At 34.5% G+C, this 24,033-nt stretch overlaps 1 protein-coding gene across 1 annotated transcript in view; it reads left to right on the forward strand.

The window, feature by feature from the left end:
- LOC128222543 (uncharacterized) overlaps positions 1–23,775 on the forward strand; it is a 77,959-nt gene extending 54,184 nt beyond the window's left edge. Inside the window, exons 4-13 of the mRNA XM_052931595.1 lie at positions 591–980; positions 2,370–2,720; positions 7,849–8,124; positions 9,850–10,230; positions 12,378–12,734; positions 14,218–14,284; positions 14,852–14,895; positions 15,558–15,624; positions 22,262–22,308; positions 23,102–23,775. Of these exons, the coding sequence (XP_052787555.1) occupies positions 591–980; positions 2,370–2,720; positions 7,849–8,124; positions 9,850–10,230; positions 12,378–12,734; positions 14,218–14,284; positions 14,852–14,895; positions 15,558–15,624; positions 22,262–22,308; positions 23,102–23,115 (1,994 nt within the window). The 3' untranslated portion in view covers positions 23,116–23,775. The remainder of the gene's footprint in view (positions 1–590; positions 981–2,369; positions 2,721–7,848; positions 8,125–9,849; positions 10,231–12,377; positions 12,735–14,217; positions 14,285–14,851; positions 14,896–15,557; positions 15,625–22,261; positions 22,309–23,101) is intronic.
- Positions 23,776–24,033: the final 258 nt, after the last annotated feature.

Below are 24,033 nucleotides of genomic sequence, written 5' to 3' on the forward strand. Positions count from 1 at the left end.
TATAACCTGAAACAATCTGGTTGGCGATAAAAATGTAGGTGCGGGTACTCAAAAAAAATAAAACATTTTTTTACACTTTCAAAAAAATAGGAGCGGTAAATCCGCAGAACGAAACATCATTTGGTGTGACCGCCTCTACAACCTACACAATTGTTTAAACTCACCGCTACCCAGAGAAGATAAACACTAAAGGGATTTTGTGTGTGGATGTGTGTGTATGTGTGCGTGCGTGCGTGCTTGCTTGCGTGCTTGCTTGCATGAGTACGTGCGCACGTGTGCGTGTGTCTGCTTGCGTGTGCGTGTGTCTGCTTGCGTGTGTGTACGTATGTGTTTGTGCGTCTCTGTGTGTGCGTTCGTGTGTGCGTGTGTGCGTGTATGTGTGTGTGTGTGTACATGCGTGCATGTGTGAGTGTGTGAGTGTGTCTGCGTACGTGTGTCTGCGTTCGTGTGTGTATGCGTGTGTGCGTGCGTGTGTGTGTTTTGGGGTTATCCCGGTGATCATTGTATAGGGGTTACACTGGCCGGTCGACATTGATTACGTTGTATTGTGTTTTACACTTTTCATTCGGAATGGTTTTGTTCAATTTCAGAAATATCTGCAGGCGATACAGTAGATCACATACTGTATGACACATTAGATTCCAAGTATGCATTTGAGGTTTGCGAGACGTTGGCAGAATCTGGGAGACGCTATGCAACGTCAAATATCGAATCGCTGCATTTTGATTTAGTAGATAGACGAAATGATTGTGTTGTATTAATTGCAAGCACAGGTGAATCGCCACTGAAACATTCCAGCTTACATCATGATTTTAGACGAATGATTCTCAAAACTGAACATATGTTGAACGTTATGGTTATTCACGAAAATAATTTAGGCGATAAAAGAGTTGACTTGTGGATGAACGACCACATTCCCCTGCCCTTTGAAGTTCGCCATGTAGGCTCGAACGACAAGTTGTGTCTGAAGGAACTGTTTGGTAATGTAACTATGTTTATTTATATTATTAAAAAAACGCAAAATCAAAATGATTAGTATGTTTACATTTAACTATACATTACATTTACCATGAACAATTTTCATTATGAACCTTTTTATTCCATTAAGTGGTTATCATACGTGTTGTGTATGGATCGGTCACTTAGTCGGTTTGACGTTCAAGTATAAAAAACTAATGGCGTGAACTAGATGAATACTGTTGACAAATATAAAGAAACGTATAACAAATGTACGTAGTGAAGTCATTCGGAATAAGTGTACCCTGTTTTTCACTTCATTTTTAAGTTGAACAAGGATCATTCTTATCTCATTCCTTAAGCCGAATTAATGTCATGGATTAAGACGGATTATTACGAAAATGTGTAAAAGTTAAAACCATTAACTGTGCTAATATTAAGCATGTTTCCAGATCCAATTCTCAATACAGTGTATGCCCTTAAACTTTAAAGTATATTCTATTGAAGAACACATAGACACATAGATATGGATGAAGTAAATTTAAATCCAGAGGCTTGCTCATACTCAGTACATTCAATCATCGTGAATTGTATAAGCTCCTTATGTTCTCTAATCCATTACGTATTCGACGTCGAATGATGCGCAATTTAATAACTTTTTAGCTTAACTTAAGGTTATAAAAACGCAGTTAAGTACTATGTTAAATTACAGCTTTTAATCCTTAGAGTAACAAAACTTCAATCTGAATTCCTATACTGCTTTATAGCTTTTTCTGTACGTTATCACAGTCTGATATACTTGTTTTTGACATTACAGCAACACAATTTTCAATCTAAATTCCTATACTGCTTTATAGTTCCATTTGAACGTAATCACAGTCTGACACAATTGTTTTGGACATATATGCTAAATATAGAGGTATAAACAACACTTTTTTGGGCGGCGTGCTGTAGAGTTCAAATTTTCAGGTATAGTTGTTAGCTCCAGAAGTTTAGGAGTCATCGTGACACGATATAACATTTTGTAGTTCGCTTGTGATGAAAGTAAACATTGCAATTAAATAGAATAGGCTAAAAGTAGATTTAGGTCACGGTCAATGCAAATAAACGCTTTGTATTTATTACGAAGAGGGAGGTCATATTGACCAACAACATGTATCATAATGATACCTACCAAACTTCTGGATCGCTTTGCAACGCAACTCTGAATATTGCCAAAAGTGTAAAAATAACGTTGAACGAAGATTCTCTCTTAACGGGAATACCATGCGAACAGAAATATATACAATGCATTTTGACATTTCGTGGTTGTTATTTGTGATAAATGGTGTCGTGGTTCCTGTTTATGAAAGGTAAATAAGACAAACTGACAAATTTGCAGGCTTTAATTATTTTTTCCTTTTACATACTAGGTTCCATACATAAAAGACGATTTCCACATGACCAACATTTAGACGTCAACATTTTTCTCACTGGCGATACGTTTGCACATGAAAATACAGTGTACAGGGAACTGACAAAAGAAGATGTTGGATGCACATTAATTAATGTTGATTCTCTAAGGAGTATTGACCAACTTAATCGAGGAAAAGATTATATAGTACTTAATGTATTGATAACGGGAAAGGATGCTGAAGAGGACTTTTTTAAATCGATACAAGACATTGATCGGTTTATCGGACGAACTCGTTTTATGATCAAGCCAATAGACATTGACTTATGTAACGACCAATGGCTTCAAGCACTAAAATTGGAGTTGAAAGGTATTTTGATTTCATTCCTCGTCCTCAAAATTGTTATAAAAGACATGAGGGAATGATATTAAATCACTATTTTTGTTTTATATCTATGTTTCTATTTAGTATATCATCATTCCTGAAAATGTTTTAATTTACAGTTTATTCCTGCTTTCTGCAGGCCACACCTTTACCAATCAAAATACCACTGCAACACTTAGGTTAGTGTTGCGTATAAGCAACCAATTGTATAAACAGTTTTCCCAGGGTAATATTTTATCGACGGTAATTCTTCTGGTTGGTAAGCAATTGTATCAATTGGAACCAAGATTTTACTGATCTATTTACCGCGGTAATATTTTCCCTCCGCCAAGAGGTTGGTTAATTGATTTACCAACTCAGTTAATGGACTAAAAATGGCCGACCAGACATAAACGCTCGATTCACAACTCATTTCGACGATTTAAAAGACAAATCGATATTACCTGATAGCAAACTGTTCCGTTTCATCAATATAAATCAGGAAGGAATATAGAGGTAAGACATCGCCAATAACCACTGTGTGATCAAATTTATGCTTTAAAGATATTCAACAGAACAAATTCCATGTAAATAAACAGTGACACAAAGGTAATTGCACTTTTAAGATGTATTTACCTTGTTTTGCGTTAAATTAATTCCAACATCTTTCAAAACTCAATGCACTGTTTCGAGAACAACACTTTATTGCATGCCTCGACCTAACTGTGCTCAATGATATCCCACTTCGGACATACTTTGAGTATTTTGCACATGTTTACAATCACATTCAACCGCATTTTAACATTGAACAATAAATGACATGGCTATTTATACAGTTTTAATTTTGTATAGAGGCACCCATTGGGTGATTGCTTACTATACCAGATCATGTACCTTGGTAACATGAAAGTATATATTTGATAAAATACAATACTATTACAAATACAGTTCTGTGATTAAAATGTCATGTTTATGTGTAATTGTACACAACCATTTCATAATGGTGATAATGAATATAAATTCTTATTTTAGGTTTTTTACCAGCACAAGCCAGCAGAGCCAATGTGACGTTAGAACTTATTCCTGGCATCAGATTAAAGACACCACGAGCAGTGAGGTAATAATAAGATAATGATATATTTCTTCAGTTAATTATTTGTTTAATAAAAGTCATCGGTTTCATCGATTAGTCAATAAAGCAGCATACTGTCATTTAAGTGAAAGCAAAATATTTATAATTGGACTGTTCCTCATGAAACCTGTCTTTACTAAGCGTCTTTACTTAGCGGTGCTCTTGTATACTTACCTTTTCAATTTATAGAAACAATTAGACTTACGGACCCCCTCTCGTGAAAATATAGTTATTCTATGATCGCCAGTGGAATAAAAATATCTTAGTTCTCTGATTTTCTTTCAAATAGTGTATTATTTGCTCATATTTAGTACAAATATTTTTAAACGGTTATCAATGAATTCATCCATGTTCTAAAAATAACGAAAACTATTTGATTTTATGTGTGGTATGAATACATAACCAAATTACTACGCCGCCATTTATTGAATGAAAATTTGCATGTGTTGCGGATAATCATTTGATATAAATCAATATCTTAGCTTTAGAATGTGTTTCATGATACATGGATACTTGTGAATAGCAACTAACCAGTATTGATGTATATCGTGGTTCTCCTTCAATGCAAATTTGGTCATTTTGTCTGATACATCTAATATTTGCCTTATGTGTCAACACTCTCGTTGTATATAATTGATTGTATGCATATGTGTATATGGGCTGGAGGCCTTCATGCAATAAATGTTTGAATTTGAATTTGATACTCACTCATCTTACTGTCAGAGATCAGTCTGTTTTGCTCTAAAACAGATCGATTTCCAGGTAATGATGAGGACCACGCTAGTTTGTTGACATTTTTTATGTTTGAACAGTTGTTAACGTCTGTAATTTGTTTGGTATGGAAGCAGATGTGTTGACATTTTCAGCATCAAGATCAAGAAAACGTTTGATAACGGGATAACTATTTTTCTAATAAATGATTGGTTGTTAATTTCCAAATATATCTTTTTTTTTTAAATTTTGTAACATTCCTTTAAATTGTAAATATATTATTTGCCAACATTTTCTGTTTCAAAGAGAAGTGTTCTGTTTCGATCAAGGGGAAGTAGCTACAATGAATTTTAAAAGTAGTTCTGAAAGTTAATATATTCACTCCTTATTTTGCAGTGTAAATATCAGATTGATATTTTCACAGTTGTTATTTTACTGCTAAAACTCCATAGTTCATCGAAAAGCACGAAAGAAAGGCTCATATAAACGCGAGCGCACTATCTACCTTTTAAGATTGTGTTCACATACAATATATAATATTACTGAATATAAAATGTCAATTCCAATTCTTTAGATTGCTACCAGTGGAGGGAGGACCAAGGTCTTATGACAAACATGTGGTCAACATAACATCACCTAATGATCTCGCTGGACCTGCTCATGTATTATATGTTGTTCATCATTGGTGATGCTTGTTATTGGTTTCAACATATGTATTGACTTTGATTTTGAGTTCATAGTTAAATGAAAATAAAGAATACAAAATACACTCCATATTTATTGACTTTATGATAATGTGAAAAACGAAATATATTGACTATACGAGTAAGTAGTTTTAACATTTAAATTTCACATCGACAATGGGACATCTTAGTTTTATATTACTATAATATATAGTATGTATTAAATATTTATCAGGTACTTACGAAAACTGAAAAAGTCATGTTTCATTATATTTTAAACAGAAACAACAATGACACATAAAAGCAGAACCTAAAATAATTTCATTAAATTTATTAGACATGATTGCACTTTTAGTCATTGAGGTAACTGCAAGCATAGGGGTAAGAACATGATCGTACAAACATAAAACATGTTACCAATAAGATCAAATTAAAACATTCATGACTTTTTAGTCATGATTTATAAAATAACTGATATTGAATAGAAATGTTACATGTAGTTTAATACTCTTATAAAATTAGCAAAATGGTTATATGTAGAATCTGTTTTTAACAGTGAAATACTATTTTGATATGTCTTAATGTTTGGCGATTTGGTCCGCTTTCATTTCAAATCAAACCTCAGCGGGAACAGGCCTGGGACACAAATTTAATGACGTCATTACCAAAGTGACGTTAATGTTTAAGCTTTCGGCTACTGAGCTTGTTTTTGAAGTTTTCATCAACATCCGCGACCAGTTTGGCGCGCTTGTTACTGAAGGACAACACATACTGTTACTTTATATACATTTCAGGTCTATTATGTAAAAGTATTTTTTTGTTTCAGTGTAAGATTGCAATATGCTTCAACTCTTGAACACCAAAGTAAATAGTTTACCCGTGGCTACGCCATTTTGATAATTGTCTTGATAACGTCAAATAACAAAACTCTGAATCGATGAGTTTTTTTTTTATTTGAAATTCCAGTTTCTCTGTTTAAGCATTTTAAGAAATTGTTAGTAATATCTGAGATTTCTCGTTTAATATCGTAGTGGTAATGTTCTGTTTTTTAACGCATATGCTGTATGGAATATTGCCTTTCTGTATACTGTAGCATTGATATGCGATCCAATACTCTCCTTTTCGCTGTGGTGATATGTAGGCTTTTTGTATTGATTAAATGATATACACTCCATAAAACATTTTTTTTTAATTAGTTAATGTTATATTTCGCCAAACAAATATAATTTTTCCCATTTCCTTGGCACAAGCTATAAATTGCATGTGCGCTAGCATTGTGACGACATGTTGTTTTTTTTCCAAATAAGCTGTATATATTACACTATATATATATTAATGCGATTATGCTAACAGCACACGTGGTTATCAAGAGTTTGTATTCTTGGATATACTGGATTTCGATACTGCAAACTTTTAGCAGAGTTGGTTTATTAAATCAATTTTATGTAAACAAACTTATATATGTATGAAGTGTAACTTGCATATATTCCACATTTCAAAGAAAAAAAGAATAGTTAGAACAAGTGACATATATCCAGAAAGTGGGGTCTGGTCTCTAATTTGATGATCTGGGTGATTTATGCCATATGCTATACACATGATTTTCATCCTAAAAAAGAAGTTAGTGTTATACATGTACCACAGTTTAAACGAAAGAGTGGACAAACAGGCAATGGGACTGACAATACATTATAATATATCTCTGACTTAAAGCTGCACTCTCACAGATTGAACGTTTTGACATTGTTTTTATTCTTGTCTTGGAACGAGCAAAATTTTGCGTAGTTATCTGAAAACAAGTGATGAATGACTGATGACACAAAATCTTATCGCAGATTTTCACATTTCCGCTTTAAAATTGTTGTTTTATGCATTTTTCTTTAACCGTTAGTAACGCTTTAAGCCATAAAACATTAACTGGAATGGAAATATGAACATCGGCGATCTGATCTTTTGTCAACAGTCTTTCATCACTAGTTTGCAGATATTTACGCAGAAAATTGCAAATTCCATGGCATAAAAATAAAAAAAGTTAAAAAAAACGGTAAATATGTGAGAGTGCAGCTTTATGTAGGACAGCAATACGTCTATTGCAATGAGACCGAGAAATGCACCGGTTATGGAGCCCATGATTATTCTGTATGGGCTTACAACCCCTTTTAATAACCACAGCTGTCGATAGGGCCTTAACATCCAACAGAACCAGAATTAAAGCGCTGAAAGCGTTGAAAGACCTTTTCAAAGTGGGATATATAATTATGTTCTGAAAAAAACTTTTTGAGTGGCATCTAACTGTACGGTTAAAACAATAAGTGCCTGTCATTACCTAGGAAATGTAAATTGATTAATTTTTAATACAATTAACTTAGTGATAAACCTATGAAGTAGAATATATGAACATTGCTTTTATCTCGCAAGTGTATTGTAAGTGTAAAGTAAATAAAATGAAACTCGGTATGTGGTAAAAATATTATTTTCTATTTGAATTAGGTAAAATAGGCAGGGTCTTTTAGTCAACATATTTCCATATTTTTCGGCCTTCGGCATACAGCCTAAAAACAACAAACATACATATTTATAAATTATTTCCTGCATTCTTATATTTCAGGTGATTTTTCTTACGATGTCGAAATTTCCATTGATTGCGCTGATCGATTTGGCAGCAGAAACCTACTTCTTCAGTACAGACTGCTTGCGAGTAGTGGACTGAGATGTATCCTCGTACTTGAACACGATTGGTATGATCTGCCTACGCCAAAAGTCATACACTCGAAAGCAACGCTGCAGATAAAATACAACACAGGGTTACTCTGTCTTCGCAATCAATTTGATGTAACAAGAGATGACCAAATGTGGCCTTTTAAGGTTAAAGCCATGATAAAAAGTAAGCATTTGACAGTTTGTTTAATGCTTATTTATGTTTATTGTTTCTGTCTAATAATTTTAAGAATATTTCCTTTAGTTATGACATTATTTCCTTCAAATCAGTAGTATACCCGTCAAATAAAGTGCATGACTTAACATAAAACGTAGACACCGGACATCATTCCCGTATTATACATCGGGTTTTCTGATTCCGTATCATGCAGTTCCCAGAGCGCAAGCAGAAAATCAGCCCCGCGATACAACATTTAAGAAATATCACGTTTCTCGTTGGGATTAAGATCAACCCACTTATTATTTTTACAGATTTTTAATTATGATGAGGTATATATCTCATCGCATGAACCATCGGTAAACATCACTCCGTGGATTCCACAACACAGTTTATATAGGCAATACTATGTTAGCCGTTTGATTCATTTGTCACCTCTGCCAATAAGGATTTTCTAGCCAATGTGACAGCATATATTATATTCAATACGTAAATAATTGTATATTACGTGCCTAAACAGTTTTGTATTATTACATTATTCAATAATTATTCAAGAATTGACAGATTTTCAATTGTCTTTCTTTTGAAACTGTGATATCTTTAAATGTGTCTCCCTTATTCAAAATTTTTCACTCAATGACAATAATTGAAATACATGATTTAAAATCATTTAATATCATTTGTGTATAATCTAGTTGACATTGTCCATGCTTTAATTGAAATGTGTTGCTGTCTTTGTTATTTCATAAGCTTAGGCGAATTAAGCTAATGCTTAGATTTCCGCTTAGCAGTATACTAATGATGGTTAGCAAGACAAGCCCAATAAAAGTCAACACGCGTGCATGTATGTATTCATCACATAGTTTTCATACATCAACAAACTTATAAATCAATTCAATTTAATTAAAATCATGAAAGCAGCAGGGTCTAAGCACAGGAGCTAAACAAACGGATTGTCATGAAAGATAAACTTAAACTAGATTGGAACTTTATATATAGATTTAGTAGTTTAAGATTGTTTCCAATTAACATTATGCAGGCAACCAATTGAAAAAAGTACTCTGATGAGTGCCAAGTTTTAATAGATTTTATATATGTTATGTATTTGTGTATAATATATTAGCTAGTTAACTCACTTGTTTCAAATTATGAAAAATCAACTGGAGGAACAACTTAGATAGTATACACACATAGGCAATCTGAATGTGACTTTCATTTGACATTGTTAATGGTTAAAACATTTTGTAAATGCAATAATAGGCATTGGTGATTAAGTGACTGAATTAAATGTTAAACATAAGTAAATTAAAAGCTATAAAATATCTTTTAACTGACTTAAACTGATAATGACATAGAGTATATTTGTTATTTCAGTGTAAGATCGTATTTTATTTAACGAGTGTCATAGAAAAACATATCTAGCATAAAAATGTAGTTTTTCTATGATCACGAGTGAAATGAAATACGATCGTACACTGATATAAACAATTTTCTGTTTATTTTATGCTTATTTTCGGAATTTTATTAGTTTTTCATTTATTTCCTCATGCAAAAGTATAGCTGTCAACTTTTCTATTTTCGATTTGCTGAGAAATAGTTCTCTGCTATTCATTCTTATCATTCGCTCATTATTTAGTGCAAATATTTTTATGAAAAGTTAACAATGAGGTTTTATAAATGCACATATGTTCCAAAAAATGTTGATTAATCAATTAAAATATATTGTTTATACAGAAAATGAAAGTCCCAAGAGAAATGAAGAGCGAACCCGAACGATCATTATTCGACATTTAGAAGGACGTTTTGAATATGAAAACAAAATCTACACAGAAGTAGTGAACCTTGGTCTCGGATGCAGAATTGTTTCGGAGTTCTCAGATGAGGATTTTGTATACCCGGATACGGTACCATGTGTTTTAATTCATAAAGGCGTCGACTTAAACAATGAAAGCTTGTTTGGTCATACCGAGAAGGTATGGCAAGTATTGATACTTGACATGGACGATAACTCTGCGGAGAACGTGCACACACTGATGAAAGGTTTGCGGTACAGAATTCACGGTATCGATCTTGAAAACGTTAGGTGGCCTCAAGAACTACTGAAACGGTTGACAGGTAAGTTTTATATAAATATACTCTATACAATATTCGTCGAATTGTTGTATTTGTTTTTTTTTCAGTGTATTTTATTCTTATACTTATAACGGAACTTGACAATGTGTGTGTTTTTTATTTTCCAATTGAATACATGATATTCAAATTTCAAACTAGTGATGTTCTGTAAATGAAACCATGTTATTGACCGAGTTTTAAATGCATTATGATTTAAGGTGCATACTGTTTCAATGTATTTGCTGTTATTTGTATAACGTTTAAGTATTTCTGACCAATATATGTCCTATATACATATATTGAAAGTCAATCAGACTTATCAATTTAAAATAAAGACATTGACTTTTATGTCATTCAAAACCCTGAACGGTCATTTAAATGCTGTGTGTAGCTTTGCGACTTTTACAACTGTTGAATGTATCGAAGCACACACACAGAATAGCGCATAGAGTTGAATACTGCATTTTCATTTTGTCGGAAATATTAAGCACTATATTGAGATTGTTTGTTTAGAATAACGCCAGTACATGCTCGAAATCAGTCTGATTATTGTGATTCATAAACAAAGTTATATGCATGCCGTCTTCTATATTCCGTCACTTGGATTAGTTATTCATTTTAAGAGTAATCATTCATGATTTGATACACGTTTGATATTACACTAAAGAACTACAAGGTAATCCCAAGAAGCCAACAAAGAGCCGGTGACCCTGTTGAAAGAAAAAATGTCTTTGAGACACTTAATGAGAGACAGACAAACTATAGAACGACACAGGCATACCAGAAACAAAACAGACACGCCACACATGCATACAAAATATCATAAGCAAATGTAACGGCCTTTGAAACAGAGTTCACTGGGCACACACAACCGAAAGAACAATATATAAATTTCAAATACAAAACAGACATGCCACCCACGCATCTAAATTTATTAGCAAATATTAGGTTGCAACGGCCTTTGCAACAGAGTTCACATATATGGTGACATAAACTAGTTCGTTAGTAATCTACCTCACACTTGCCAAACCATTTTTTCATAAGTGAATACTTAAAAATGCATTAGCTCAAAGGCAATAAAATAAAACAAATATTTCATATATATATATATTGCAATTATTTCAAAACGTCAACGAACAAAAACAGAGCACAATTAAATCCAACATATCAAAAGCACCATCCTCGTTGGCTTTTAGGTATGAAATATGTCTTGACATAGACCAGTCACATTTATATAATATAGATGCAGCACTGACTGTCATTATCTAAGATAGCCGGTAAATCCCAAAACCTATAAATAGCCAGTACGGTTGTTGTACGGTATTATTAGATTATGACGAAAACTTAATTTCTTCCATTACAAATAAAAAATCAATACCTTCTGTGAACAGTGAGAGTAGTGTCATAATAAATTATTATCACAATAATGTAAAGGCTAACTGCAAGGACAGCAAAAGTTCGGTATTATATAAGATGTAACAAACCACCTCTAGAAATGTGGCATCATAAAGTCCGGCCAGTGAGTCCTAAAGATTGATTAACCTCGTCTAACGCTTTACTATATTAACATGTTCGAGGACTTTCCACTCTATAAACTAATACAACCCTCAGTGATGTGTTATAGTACGTTAAGATAAAACTTTCACAATTGACAATACCTGAAAATGAATTCAAGATATTCATATGAATCTAAGTGAGAGATATGGTATTTTAAAATGTTGACTTACTACCGCTTGAGTTATTTAGAAAATCGAAATAGTTCAAACCCGCGGGCGCCGTTTGTCATGTTGTTTTTGACCAGTTGATGACCACTATTTTGGTTGATATTGACACATTTTCCTTCCTAACTATATCAAGATAGAACCTTATACCATGTTCCTTATGTGGTAGGTTGCCGACGCTTAATTGTGTTAGAATATAGCAAGGATGCACCATAACAAAGTATTGACATCCAATTTAACCAAATCATATAGTAGTGCACTGTATGACTATAAGTTTACTTTTAAAACGTTCCGAGCCTTTTTAATAAGCAATACGTTGTAATATACAAGTATAAAATCAATCGTTAAATAAAAAAAATGCTGAATTTATAACAAATAATATGTTAGAAGGTATTGTTTGTTTTTTCAAAGCATACATTCTACTGTCAGGTGTTCAGAAAACAGTAGACGGCACAGCCTATGAAGTTTGCATTTCTTTTGACAACTGCAATGCAAAACACGCAGAAATTGTGTACAAAGGACTGGAGAATATTGGGCATCGGTGTCTATACAGATCAACTGCGGCTCATGAAAAAGGTTTCCGACATGATGATTGCTTATGGCTACAAAAGGTCCCGAGCGAATATATCGACGTCGACTCAGTTTACGATGTTCCAAACCAACAATTGAAAGTGCTGGTGAACGACAAGACTTCCAAAGGGGTTATCGAACCTCTCGAAGCAAATACGATTTCCATATCTCTTGAGGATACAGAGTGGCCTGAGAAAGTCAAAGCAAAGCTTAAAGGTTTGTATATAAGTATATATTAATTGCGCTTTATTCTGATGAGTTACATAGACCACATGTTTTGCTTAAAAATACACGTAATTTTAATGCGAAGTAGGGATTTGTTTACATTATTAATTGTTGGCGTTTTAAAAGTTATAATTTGATTGATTGTTATTTTATTTGGAATTTGAAATGCAAGAAAAAAGTATTACTTATGGCGGTGTCGGTGTCGTCATTAAGTCTAAAGGCCGACAAAAACTTAATTTGGTACTATTTTATCTTTACTTTTTGGCAGTGTTTGTTGAAACTTTAAGTAATTATGAGTACTAAAACTTGTATTACCTATTTCGCTCAGTTATTTTTCCCACATACTTTGGGCTCTCGAAAGAGTTAAGGACCTCAAAAACTCCTGACGGGAATTTACTTACATGACAGGAAAGCTTCAAGCCTATTTGTGCATTAACATCGGCATTTTAAGCTGTCCTCGTTTTTTATTTTACATACTTTTATTACACACATGAAGTAGTGTATGCACGTTATCTCCAGAACTCCTTGGTGTTGTTTTCCTTTTTGGTGCAGCTACTTAGCATTATGAAAATATTTGCACTGCATAAAATGTTTTCTATTTGTGTAATCATATTCAAAATAAGTTCGTACTTCTACTTTCTATATGCCCCATCTCATCGATGCGGCGCGGTGCTTATCATGGAGCTTTTTGCGATCGTATTCAAGATTGGATCTTAGTAAAATGTTCAATTCATATTCCAACAAATTTTCACTTTCACATTATCTAGATTTCAATTCGTATGTCATTTATTTTTATAAAACTTTCAATTGGAAAGCGCGCATCAAATACTCTTTTATAAGATGGATAGAAAATTACTAGCTCGCAGTATCACTTAATTTAACAAAAGATTTCATCGCCACTATGTTTTAGCTTTTGGCAATGTATGCGATCTTTCTCAACAGGTTTGTTTAGTTTTTTAATCATCATTTTAGCTTGGTATGTGGTTGTTCCTTTTACTTACTTCGCATAAAGGAAAGCAGTAAATAATATTGAAAACCTGTTTACTATTTTGTGTCGTTGCTAACAATGTCGCATGGTGAGACCTTGCTATTACCGGTACATGTGCGAGTTTACCGGACTTTATCTTATTATAAAGTTTTGGCATAGAAGCAGGTGTGTTGATTATCAATAATTGTAAAACTGGTTTAACGGTAGAGATATCAACACAGTGTTTTTGCAATATCAACGTAAAATGTTACTATTTTAAGTTTCGTTTTGGCAATTGACCGCCTAAAATATGTCACTCGTTTAAAGCATGAAGCCTAGAACACTATATTTTTGAATAGGAGAGACCTGACAGGAAATTATTTGCTATGAGGTCTGCCAGGGGTCTCATAAATGGTTTTCAATATTAACCGTTCATTTTTTTTTACATTGAGTTCATTTACGTGTATTGAAAATATGTCAAATACTTTTTAATTTTATATTTCTAAGCCTTCAAATCAACCGATAGACCGTTGTATCAAGATTCGGCATCGACGCGATGGTCGGGCCCATTCTGGTGAGATCGCATTCTGTGATGTTAATGAACAGTTTTTTGCTTCAATTTCCCTTAGTGAATACATAGTGTTTAGTTTTAACAAATATGTATTGTGTTTTTCTTTTGAACGACAAGTATTTTAATGAACACCTTACTCTAATAAATACCTTATCCGTTTAAACGACGGACCAAGAAAAGTCGAGGTGACAAAATTGCGATTTAATGTAGTTAAGGATATTTCAATTTTCATCTAAACGTAATAGCTAGTCGTTTCCACTAGATACTTGATTTGTGTTAGACATTTTACTGAGCACGTAATGCGTTATAGCATAGTAGATTATGTCCGAACGAACAACTGAGACATTACCACGAAGGTCGCTGTTCGATTAGCATGTGTACAACCAAACTATTGCCTGAAGCGTACGTCTATCAATACCTCTATGTGTATTTTCTACGTATTTGCCTTTTTGATAGCAGAAGCAAATTATGAATCATTTTAGTCTATTATCCTTTAAATGTTACTTAGCGCAAGTAATCGATTAGCGGTATGAAACTTTAAACAACTTTAATGTGTTTTGTTTTTCTAAGTGATTACAGCAGCAGTGAAGACGAGGATGTTGGATGTTGGACAGGTTTGTATTAGATATAGTTTTTGAATTATTCTTTTCATTGTTTGATACGTGTCAGAATTATAATGCTTATAATACTTATAAGGGATTGTTTATCTTTAACGGCTTGGTTATAAATGTATACTAACGTAAAGCTGAGCCTACTATTGAGCACCTCAATAACGATGTCGCATGGTGAAACTCGGTTGTTACCGGTACATGTGCGTATATACCGAAAGTTATCTCATTGTGGAATTTAAGCATAAAAGCAGATGTTCCGATTATGAATAATTGTCAAACTGGTATATTGGTATATATTTTTAGACTGTATTGCTGCAATTTCATAGTAAAATGTTACTTTTTAAAGTTTCGTATCGGCGATTAGCCGCTCATAAATATCAAACGATGAAATAATCAAAGCATGAACCCAAGAACACTGTCTCTTAAAATAGGACAGGCCTGACTGGACAAACTATTTTCTAGGAGGTCTACATATGGTCTAATTAATGGCATTGAATATTTACCGTACATTACTTTATTACATTCAGAATTATTACGCATATATATATATATATATATATATATATATATATATATATATATATATATATATATATATATATATATATATATATATATATATATATATATATATATATATTAAAACTGTGTCTTATATTTCTTAGCCTTCCAATCCATCGAGAAACCAACGTGTCATGAATCGGCATTGACGGTAAAGCTGGCGCTATCACGGTGAGATCACATACGCGTTTGTTAATGCAAGTTTCTTAATTGAAAACTAGAGTATATTTTTACACAGTAAATACATAATGTGTGATTATTACAATTAAGTATAGTGTTATCGATGAAATGTTTGAACGATTTGTATTTAAAAAAAACAATAACATGTATTATAACTTATCCGATTAAACGCCAATTAAGGTATAGTCGTGATGACAAACTTGGTTGTCATTGGTGAAAATAACTATTTGCAAAAATTAAACCAAAACATATAAACATAGATGTTCTGGCATTTTCAAAAACATAGAATACAAAATGCCAATTGGGGATTGTATGTGGGTACGAATGATCCAATAGTCTTCTGAGCGAGTTAGATATGTTGTACCAAATAGATACTCAGATTGTAAACGACATTTTACAAAGGGAGACGATTATATAAGCGAAAATCGATTATGCTCAAACAAACAACTAAGGCATTGCGAAGGTCGTTGTTCAAAAATTATGTAAATGAGGTCAAACCATTGCGTGATGCGTATGCCTTTCAATACTTCCGCGTGTGTTGTCTATGTGTAAGCCTTTCATTTACTCTACGTGTGTTTTCTATGTCATAGCCTTTCAATATATATATGTGTGTTCCCTACGCGTATGAATTCCATTACCTCTACGTGTGTTTTCTATGTGTTTACATTTTAATATCTCTAAGTATGTTTTATGTGCGAATGTCTTCAAATACCTTTACCTATGTTTTTTATTTTGTATCCCTTTCATTACTTACTCGTGTGTTTTCAATATATTTGCGTTTCTTTACATCTAGGTTTGTTTTCTATGCGTATGCCTTTCATAACCTCTACGTGTGTTTTTAATGCGTATACCTTTCATAACCTCCACGTGTATTTTCTATGCGTAAACCTTTCATACCCTCTACGTGTGTTTTGTGTGTGTATACCTTTCATAACCTCCACGTGTGTTTTTGTGTGTATACCTTTCATAACCTCCACGTGTGTTTTCTATGTGTATACCTTTCATACCCTCCACGTGTGTTTTCTATGCGTATGCCTTTCATACCCTTCACGTGTGTTTTCTATGTGTATACCTTTCATAACCTCCACGTTTGTTTTCTATGCGTATGCCTTTCATTACCTCCACGTGTGTTTTCTATGTGTATACCTTTCATAACCTCCACGTTTGTTTTCTATGCGTATACCTTTCATTACCTCCACGTGTGTTTTCTATGCGTATACCTTTCATTAGCTCCACGTGTGTTTTCTATGCGTATGCCTTTCATTACCTCCACGTGTGTTTTCTATGCGTATACCTTTCATACCCTCCACGTGTGTTTTCTATGCGTATGCCTTTCATACCCTTCACGTGTTTTCTATGTGTATTCCTTTCATTACCTCCACGTGTGTTTTCTATGTGTATACCTTTCATAACCTCCACGTTTGTTTTCTATGCGTATACCTTTCATAACCTCCACGTGTGTTTTCTATGCGTATACCTTTCATAACCTCCACGTGTGTTTTCTATGCGTATACCTTTCATAACCTCCACGTGTGTTTTCTATGCGTATACCTTTCATTAGCTCCACGTTTGTTTTCTATGCGTATGCCTTTCATTACCTCCACGTGTGTTTTCTATGCGTATACCTTTCATAACCTCCACGTGTGTTTTCTATGCGTATACCTTTCATAACCTCCACGTGTGTTTTCTATGCGTATACCTTTCATAACCTCCACGTGTGTTTTCCATGCGTATGCCTTTCATAACCTCCACGTGTGTTTTCTATGCGTATACCTTTCATTAGCTCCACGTTTGTTTTCTATGCGTATGCCTTTCATTACCTCCACGTGTGTTTTCTATGCGTATGCCTTTCATAACCTCCACGTGTGTTTTCCATGCGTATGCCTTTCATAACCTCCACGTTTGTTTTCTATGCGTATGCCTTTCATAACCTCCACGTGTGTTTTCTATGCGTATACCTTTCATTACCTCCACGTGTGTTTTCTATGCGTATACCTTTCATAACCTCCACGTGTGTTTTCTATGCGTATACCTTTCATAACCTCCACGTGTGTTTTCTATGCGTATACCTTTCATAACCTTCACGTGTGTTTTCTATGCGTATACCTTTCATAACCTCCACGTGTGTTTTCTATGCGTATACCTTTCATAACCTCCACGTGTGTTTTCTATGCGTATACCTTTCATAACCTCCACGTGTGTTTTCTATGCGTATACCTTTCATAACCTCCACGTGTGTTTTCTATGCGTATACCTTTCATAACCTCCACGTGTGTTTTCTATGCGTATGCCTTTCATAACCTCCACGTGTGTTTTCTATGCGTATGCCTTTCATAACCTCCACGTGTGTTTTCTATGCGTATGCCTTTCATAACCTCCACGTGTGCTTTCTATGCGTATACCTTTCATAACCTTCACGTGTGTTTTCTATGCGTATTTCTTTCATAACCTCCACGTGTGTTTTCTATGCGTATACCTTTCATAACCTCCACGTGTGTTTTCTATGCGTATACCTTTCATAACCTCCACGTGTGTTTTCTATGCGTATACCTTTCATAACCTTCACGTGTGTTTTCTATGCGTATTTCTTTCATAACCTCCACGTGTGTTTTCTATGCGTATTTCTTTCATAACCTCCACGTGTGTTTTCTATGCGTATGCCTTTCATAACCTCCACGTGTGTTTTCTATGCGTATGCCTTTCATAACCTCCACGTGTGTTTTCTATGCGTATGCCTTTCATAACCTCCACGTGTGTTTTCTATGCGTATACCTTTCATAACCTCCACGTGTGTTTTCTATGCGTATACCTTTCATAACCTCCACGTGTGTTTTCTATGCGTATACCTTTCATAACCTCCACGTGTGTTTCTATGCGTATGCCTTTCATAACCTCCACGTGTGTTTTCTATGCGTATGCCTTTCATAACCTCCACGTGTGTTTTCTATGCGTATACCTTTCATAACCTCCACGTGTGTTTTCTATGCGTATGCCTTTCATAACCTCCACCTGTGTTTTCTATGCGTATACCTTTCATAACCTCCACGTGTGTTTTCTATGCGTATGCCTTTCATAACCTCCACGTGTGTTTTCTATGCGTATACCTTTCATTACCTCCACATGTGTTTTCTATGCGTATGCCTTTCATAACCTTCACGTGTGTTTTCTATGCGTATGCCTTTCATAACCTCCACGTGTGTTTTCTATGCGTATACCTTTCATAACCTCCACGTGTGTTTTCTATGCGTATACCTTTCATAACCTCCACGTGTGTTTTCTATGCGTATACCTTTCATAACCTCCACGTGTGTTTTCTATGCGTATGCCTTTCATAAACTCCACGTGTGTTTTCTATGCGTATACCTTTCATAACCTCCACGTGTGTTTTCTATGTGTATACCTTTCATTACCATAACCTCCACGTGTGTTTTCTATGCGTATGCTTTTCATAACCTCCACGTGTGTTTTCTATGTGTATGCCTTTCATAACCTCCACGTGTGTTTTCTATGCGTATGCCTTTCATAACCTCCACGTGTGTTTTCTATGCGTATACCTTTCATAACCTTCACGTGTGTTTTCTATGCGTATGCCTTTCATAACCTCCACGTGTGTTTTCTATGCGTATACCTTTCATAACCTCCACGTGTGTTTTCTATGCGTATACCTTTCATTACCACCACGTGTGTTTTCTATGCGTATACCTTTCATAACCTCCACGTGTGTTTTCTATGCGTATACCTTTCATAACCTCCACGTTTGTTTTCTATGCGTATACCTTTCATAACCTTCACGTGTGTTTTCTATGCGTATGCCTTTCATAACCTTCACGTGTGTTTTCTATGAGTATACCTTTCATAACCTTCACGTGTGTTTTCTATGAGTATACCTTTCATAACCTTCACGTGTGTTTTCTATGCGTATGCCTTTCATAACCTCCACGTGTGTTTTCTATGCGTATACCTTTCATAACCTCCACGTGTGTTTTCTATGCGTATACCTTTCATAACCTCCACGTGTGTTTTCTATGCGTATGCCTTTCATAACCTCCACGTGTGTTTTCTATGCGTATACCTTTCATAACCTCCACGTGTGTTTTCTATGCGTATACCTTTCATAACCTCCACGTGTGTTTTCTATGCGTATACCTTTCATAACCTCCACGTGTGTTTTCTATGCGTATACCTTTCATAACCTCCACGTGTGTTTTCTATGCGTATACCTTTCATACCCTCCACGTGTGTTTTCTATGTGTATACCTTTCATAACCTCCACGTGTGTTTTCTATGCGTATACCTTTCATAACCTCCACGTGTGTTTTCTATGCGTATACCTTTCATAACCTCCACGTGTGTTTTCTATGCGTATGCCTTTCATAACCTCAACGTGTGTTTTCTATGCGTATACCTTTCATAACCTCCACGTTTGTTTTCTATGCGTATGCCTTTCATTACCTCCACGTGTGTTTTCTATGCGTATACCTTTCATAACCTCCACGTGTGTTTTATATGCGTATACCTTTCATACCCACCACGTGTGTTTTCTATGCGTATGCCTTTCATAACCTTCACGTGTGTTTTCTATGCGTATGCCTTTCATAACCCCCACATGTGTTTTCTATGCGTATGCCTTTCATAACCCCCACATGTGTTTTCTATGCGTATGCCTTTCATAACCTCCACGTGTGTTTTATATGCGTATACCTTTCATAACCCCCACATGTGTTTTCTATGCGTATGCCTTTCATAACCTCCACGTGTGTTTTCTATGCGTATGCCTTTCATACTCTTCACGTGTGTTTTCTATGTGTATACCTTTCATAACCCCCATGTGTGTTTTTTTGTGTTTATACCTTTCATAACCTCTACGTGTGCTTTTTGTGTGTATACCTTTCATACCCTCCACGTGTGTTTTCTATGTGTAGGCCTTTCATAACCTTCACGTGTGTTTTCTAAGTGTATGCCTTTCTTAATTTCCACGTTTGTATTTTGTGTGTATACCTTTCATAACCTCCATGTGTGTTTTCTATGCGTATGCCTTTCATTACCTCCACGTGTGTTTTCTATGAGTATGCCTTTCATACCCTACACGTGTGTTTTCTATGTGTATACCTCTCATAACCACCACGTGTGTTTTTTGTGTGTATACCTTTCATAACCTCTACGTGTGTTTTTTGTGTGTATACCTTTCATAACCTCTACGTGTGTTTTGTTTGTGTGTATACCTTTCAAAACCTCTACGTGTATTTTTTGTGTGTATACCTTTCATAACCTCTACGTGTGTTTTTTGTGTGTATACCTTTCATAACCTCTACGTGTGTTTTGTTTGTGTGTATACCTTTCAAAACCTCTACGTGTATTTTTTGTGTGTATACCTTTCATAACCTCCACGTGTGTGTTTTCTATGCGTATGTCTTTCATAACCTCTACGTGTGTGTTTTCTATGCGTATACCTTTCATAACCTCCACGTGTGTGTTTTCTATCCGTATACCTTTCATAACCTCCACGTGTGTGTTTTCTATGCGTATGCCTTTCATAACCTCTACGTGTGTGTTTTCTATGCGTATACCTTTCATAACCTCCACGTGTGTGTTTTCTATCCGTATACCTTTCATAACCTCTACGTGTGTGTTTTCTATGCGTATGCCTTTCATAACCTCCACGTGTGTGTATTCTATGCGTATACCTTTCATAACCTCCACGTGTGTTTTCTATGCGTATGCCTTTCATAACCTCAACGTGTGTTTTTTGTGTGTATACCTTTCATAACCTCAACGTGTGTTTTCTATGCGTATGCATTGCATAACCTCTACGTGTGTGTCTTCTATGCGTATACCTTTCATAACCTCCACGTGGGTGTTTTCTATGCGTATGCCTTGCATAACCTCTACGTGTGTGTCTTCTATGCGTATACCTTTCATAACCTCCACGTGGGTGTTTTCTATGCGAATACCTTTCGTAACCTCTACGTGTGTGTTTTCTATGGGTATACCTTTCATAACCTCCACGTGTTTGTGTTCTATGCGTATACCTTTCATATCCTCTACGTGTGTTTTTTGTGTGTATGCCTTACATATCCTCTGCAATTGTTTCTATGCATGTGCCTTTCATTACCTTTACGTGTGTTTTCTATGTGTATGCCTTTCAAAACCTCTACATGTGTTTTTTTATGCGTTGCCTTTTATCACCTCTACGTGTGTTTTTTATGCGTATGCATTCCAATACCTCCACATGTGTTCTATGCGTATGCCTTTCAATACCCCTTTGTGTGTTTTCTATGTGTTTGCCTTTCATTTTTTTTATGTGTGTTTTCAAATAGATGTTCTGGCTTAAAAAATACACAAAGCCTTTTTTTATCGGTTAATGATAATACAAATGTGCTCTGGACTTGAAAGTTGATTGTAACAACTAAACACTCAGATTGCCTTTGATTACCGTAAAGTTTTTTTTATAGCATAAATCGAATATGATCAGCCGAACAACTCGATCATTATATCGAAAGTAGTTGTTCGAATTAAGTAAATTAAGTAAAAACTAGTGCATGGTGTGTATGCCTATAACTAAGCATATGCAACCAATTGGCGTTCTGAACTTCTTTACAACTGTTAATACGTATTTTGTCAATTGCAGGAGTGGTTACAGAAGCATGATAGACGAGACAAAATCCTCCTTAGCGGGTTCGCACATTTTATTAAACCATTTCTAACTTTTCTCTGCGTCATGGTTAAAGCGCTTATTTTTTTTTTACTTTTTTTAACGACTTGGTGATAATTATCAAGTTGATACAATGGATAACTGAGCATAACTATTATAATAAAGTTTAACGCCTCTGATTATTTAAAAAACAACAACAGTTTACAATAAATTGAGCTGAATTATGATACGCGTGTAACTATTATGTTTACGGTACATGTGCGCATTTATGCAGGCAGTTATCTCATTATGGAGTTTTATTAAATAAGCAGATCTACCAATAATGAATAATTGGCATATCCCGACACAATACTGATTTCTGCCAAGGAAACGGACTCGTGAGCGATATATATATACATAAGTTTCAGATGTCTCAACAATCGAGCACAAATGGAATAGTATACATCAAACTCGGCTGTTATCGGAATAGGTGCGCGTAAAACCGAAAGTTCTTTAATTAGGGATATCTAACATACGCGCTAATGCTGGCATCACAACACAAACAAATGTCCGTATTACTGTATTAATTAACAGCGTAAAATGTTAATTTGTTAAGAAACTGTTGCAGTTAATGTTTTAATATGATTTAGATAAGTTTAGCCATGGTGTAAATGTGCGCTAACAATTTTTAAATGGTATGCGCGATAACGCGATGTTCATATAATTGTTTGCGAGATAACGCAATGTTCGTGCAGATGTGTCTGTAAATGAGATAGGTGGCAAGGAAAACGGCCTTCAAATTGAAAGCAAATGTCATGTTTTATTCATTTTCAACAGATGTTGCTGATTGAAATTCATCAACAAAGTGATGTCAACTTATAAGTGGGACTATTGATTGTTGGATATTGACTGGTGGGATACTTTTTATGATGGCATGCCATTAATGATGGGATTTTGACCAGATGGATTCCATTGATGATAGGGGTTTTACTGATTTGATATCATTGATGATTTGATATCATGGGTGTGTTGTTATTGGTTTTGTTTTCTTATTATTATTGTATATTCAGATTACTTAAATATATTCTTTGTTGTAAATAAGTAGCTATTTTGCGAATTCACTATGTAACCAATGGCATTTGAATGTTATTACTAAATAGTTGACAGTTATTTCTCTGAAACGAATTCATTAGCAATTCACTATGTAACCAATATCATTTGAATGTTATTACTAAATAGTTGACAGTTATTTCTCTGATACGAATTCATTAGCAATTCACTATGTAACAATTATCATTTGAATGTTATTACTAAATAGTTGAGAGTTATTTCTCTGATACGAATTCATTAGCAATTCACTATGTAAACAATATCATTTGAATGTTATTACTAAATAGTTGACAGTTATTTCTCTGATACGAATTCATTAGCAATTCACTATGTAACCAATATCATTTGAATGTTATTACTAAATAGTTGACAGTTATTTCTCTGATACGAATTCATTAGCAATTCACTATGTAACCAATATCATTTGAATATTATTACCAAATAGTTGACAGTTATTTCTCTGATACGAATTCATTAGCAATTCACTTTGTAACCAATATCATTTGAATGTTATTACTAAATAGTTGACAGTTATTTCTCTGATACGAATTCATTAGCAATTCACTATGTAACCAATATCATTTGAATATTATTACCAAATAGTTGACAGTTATTTCTCTGATACGAATTCATTAGCAATTCACTATGTAACCAATATT

This window comes from Mya arenaria, chromosome 16, assembly GCF_026914265.1.
Source record: "Mya arenaria isolate MELC-2E11 chromosome 16, ASM2691426v1".
NCBI lineage: Eukaryota > Metazoa > Mollusca > Bivalvia > Myida > Myidae > Mya > Mya arenaria.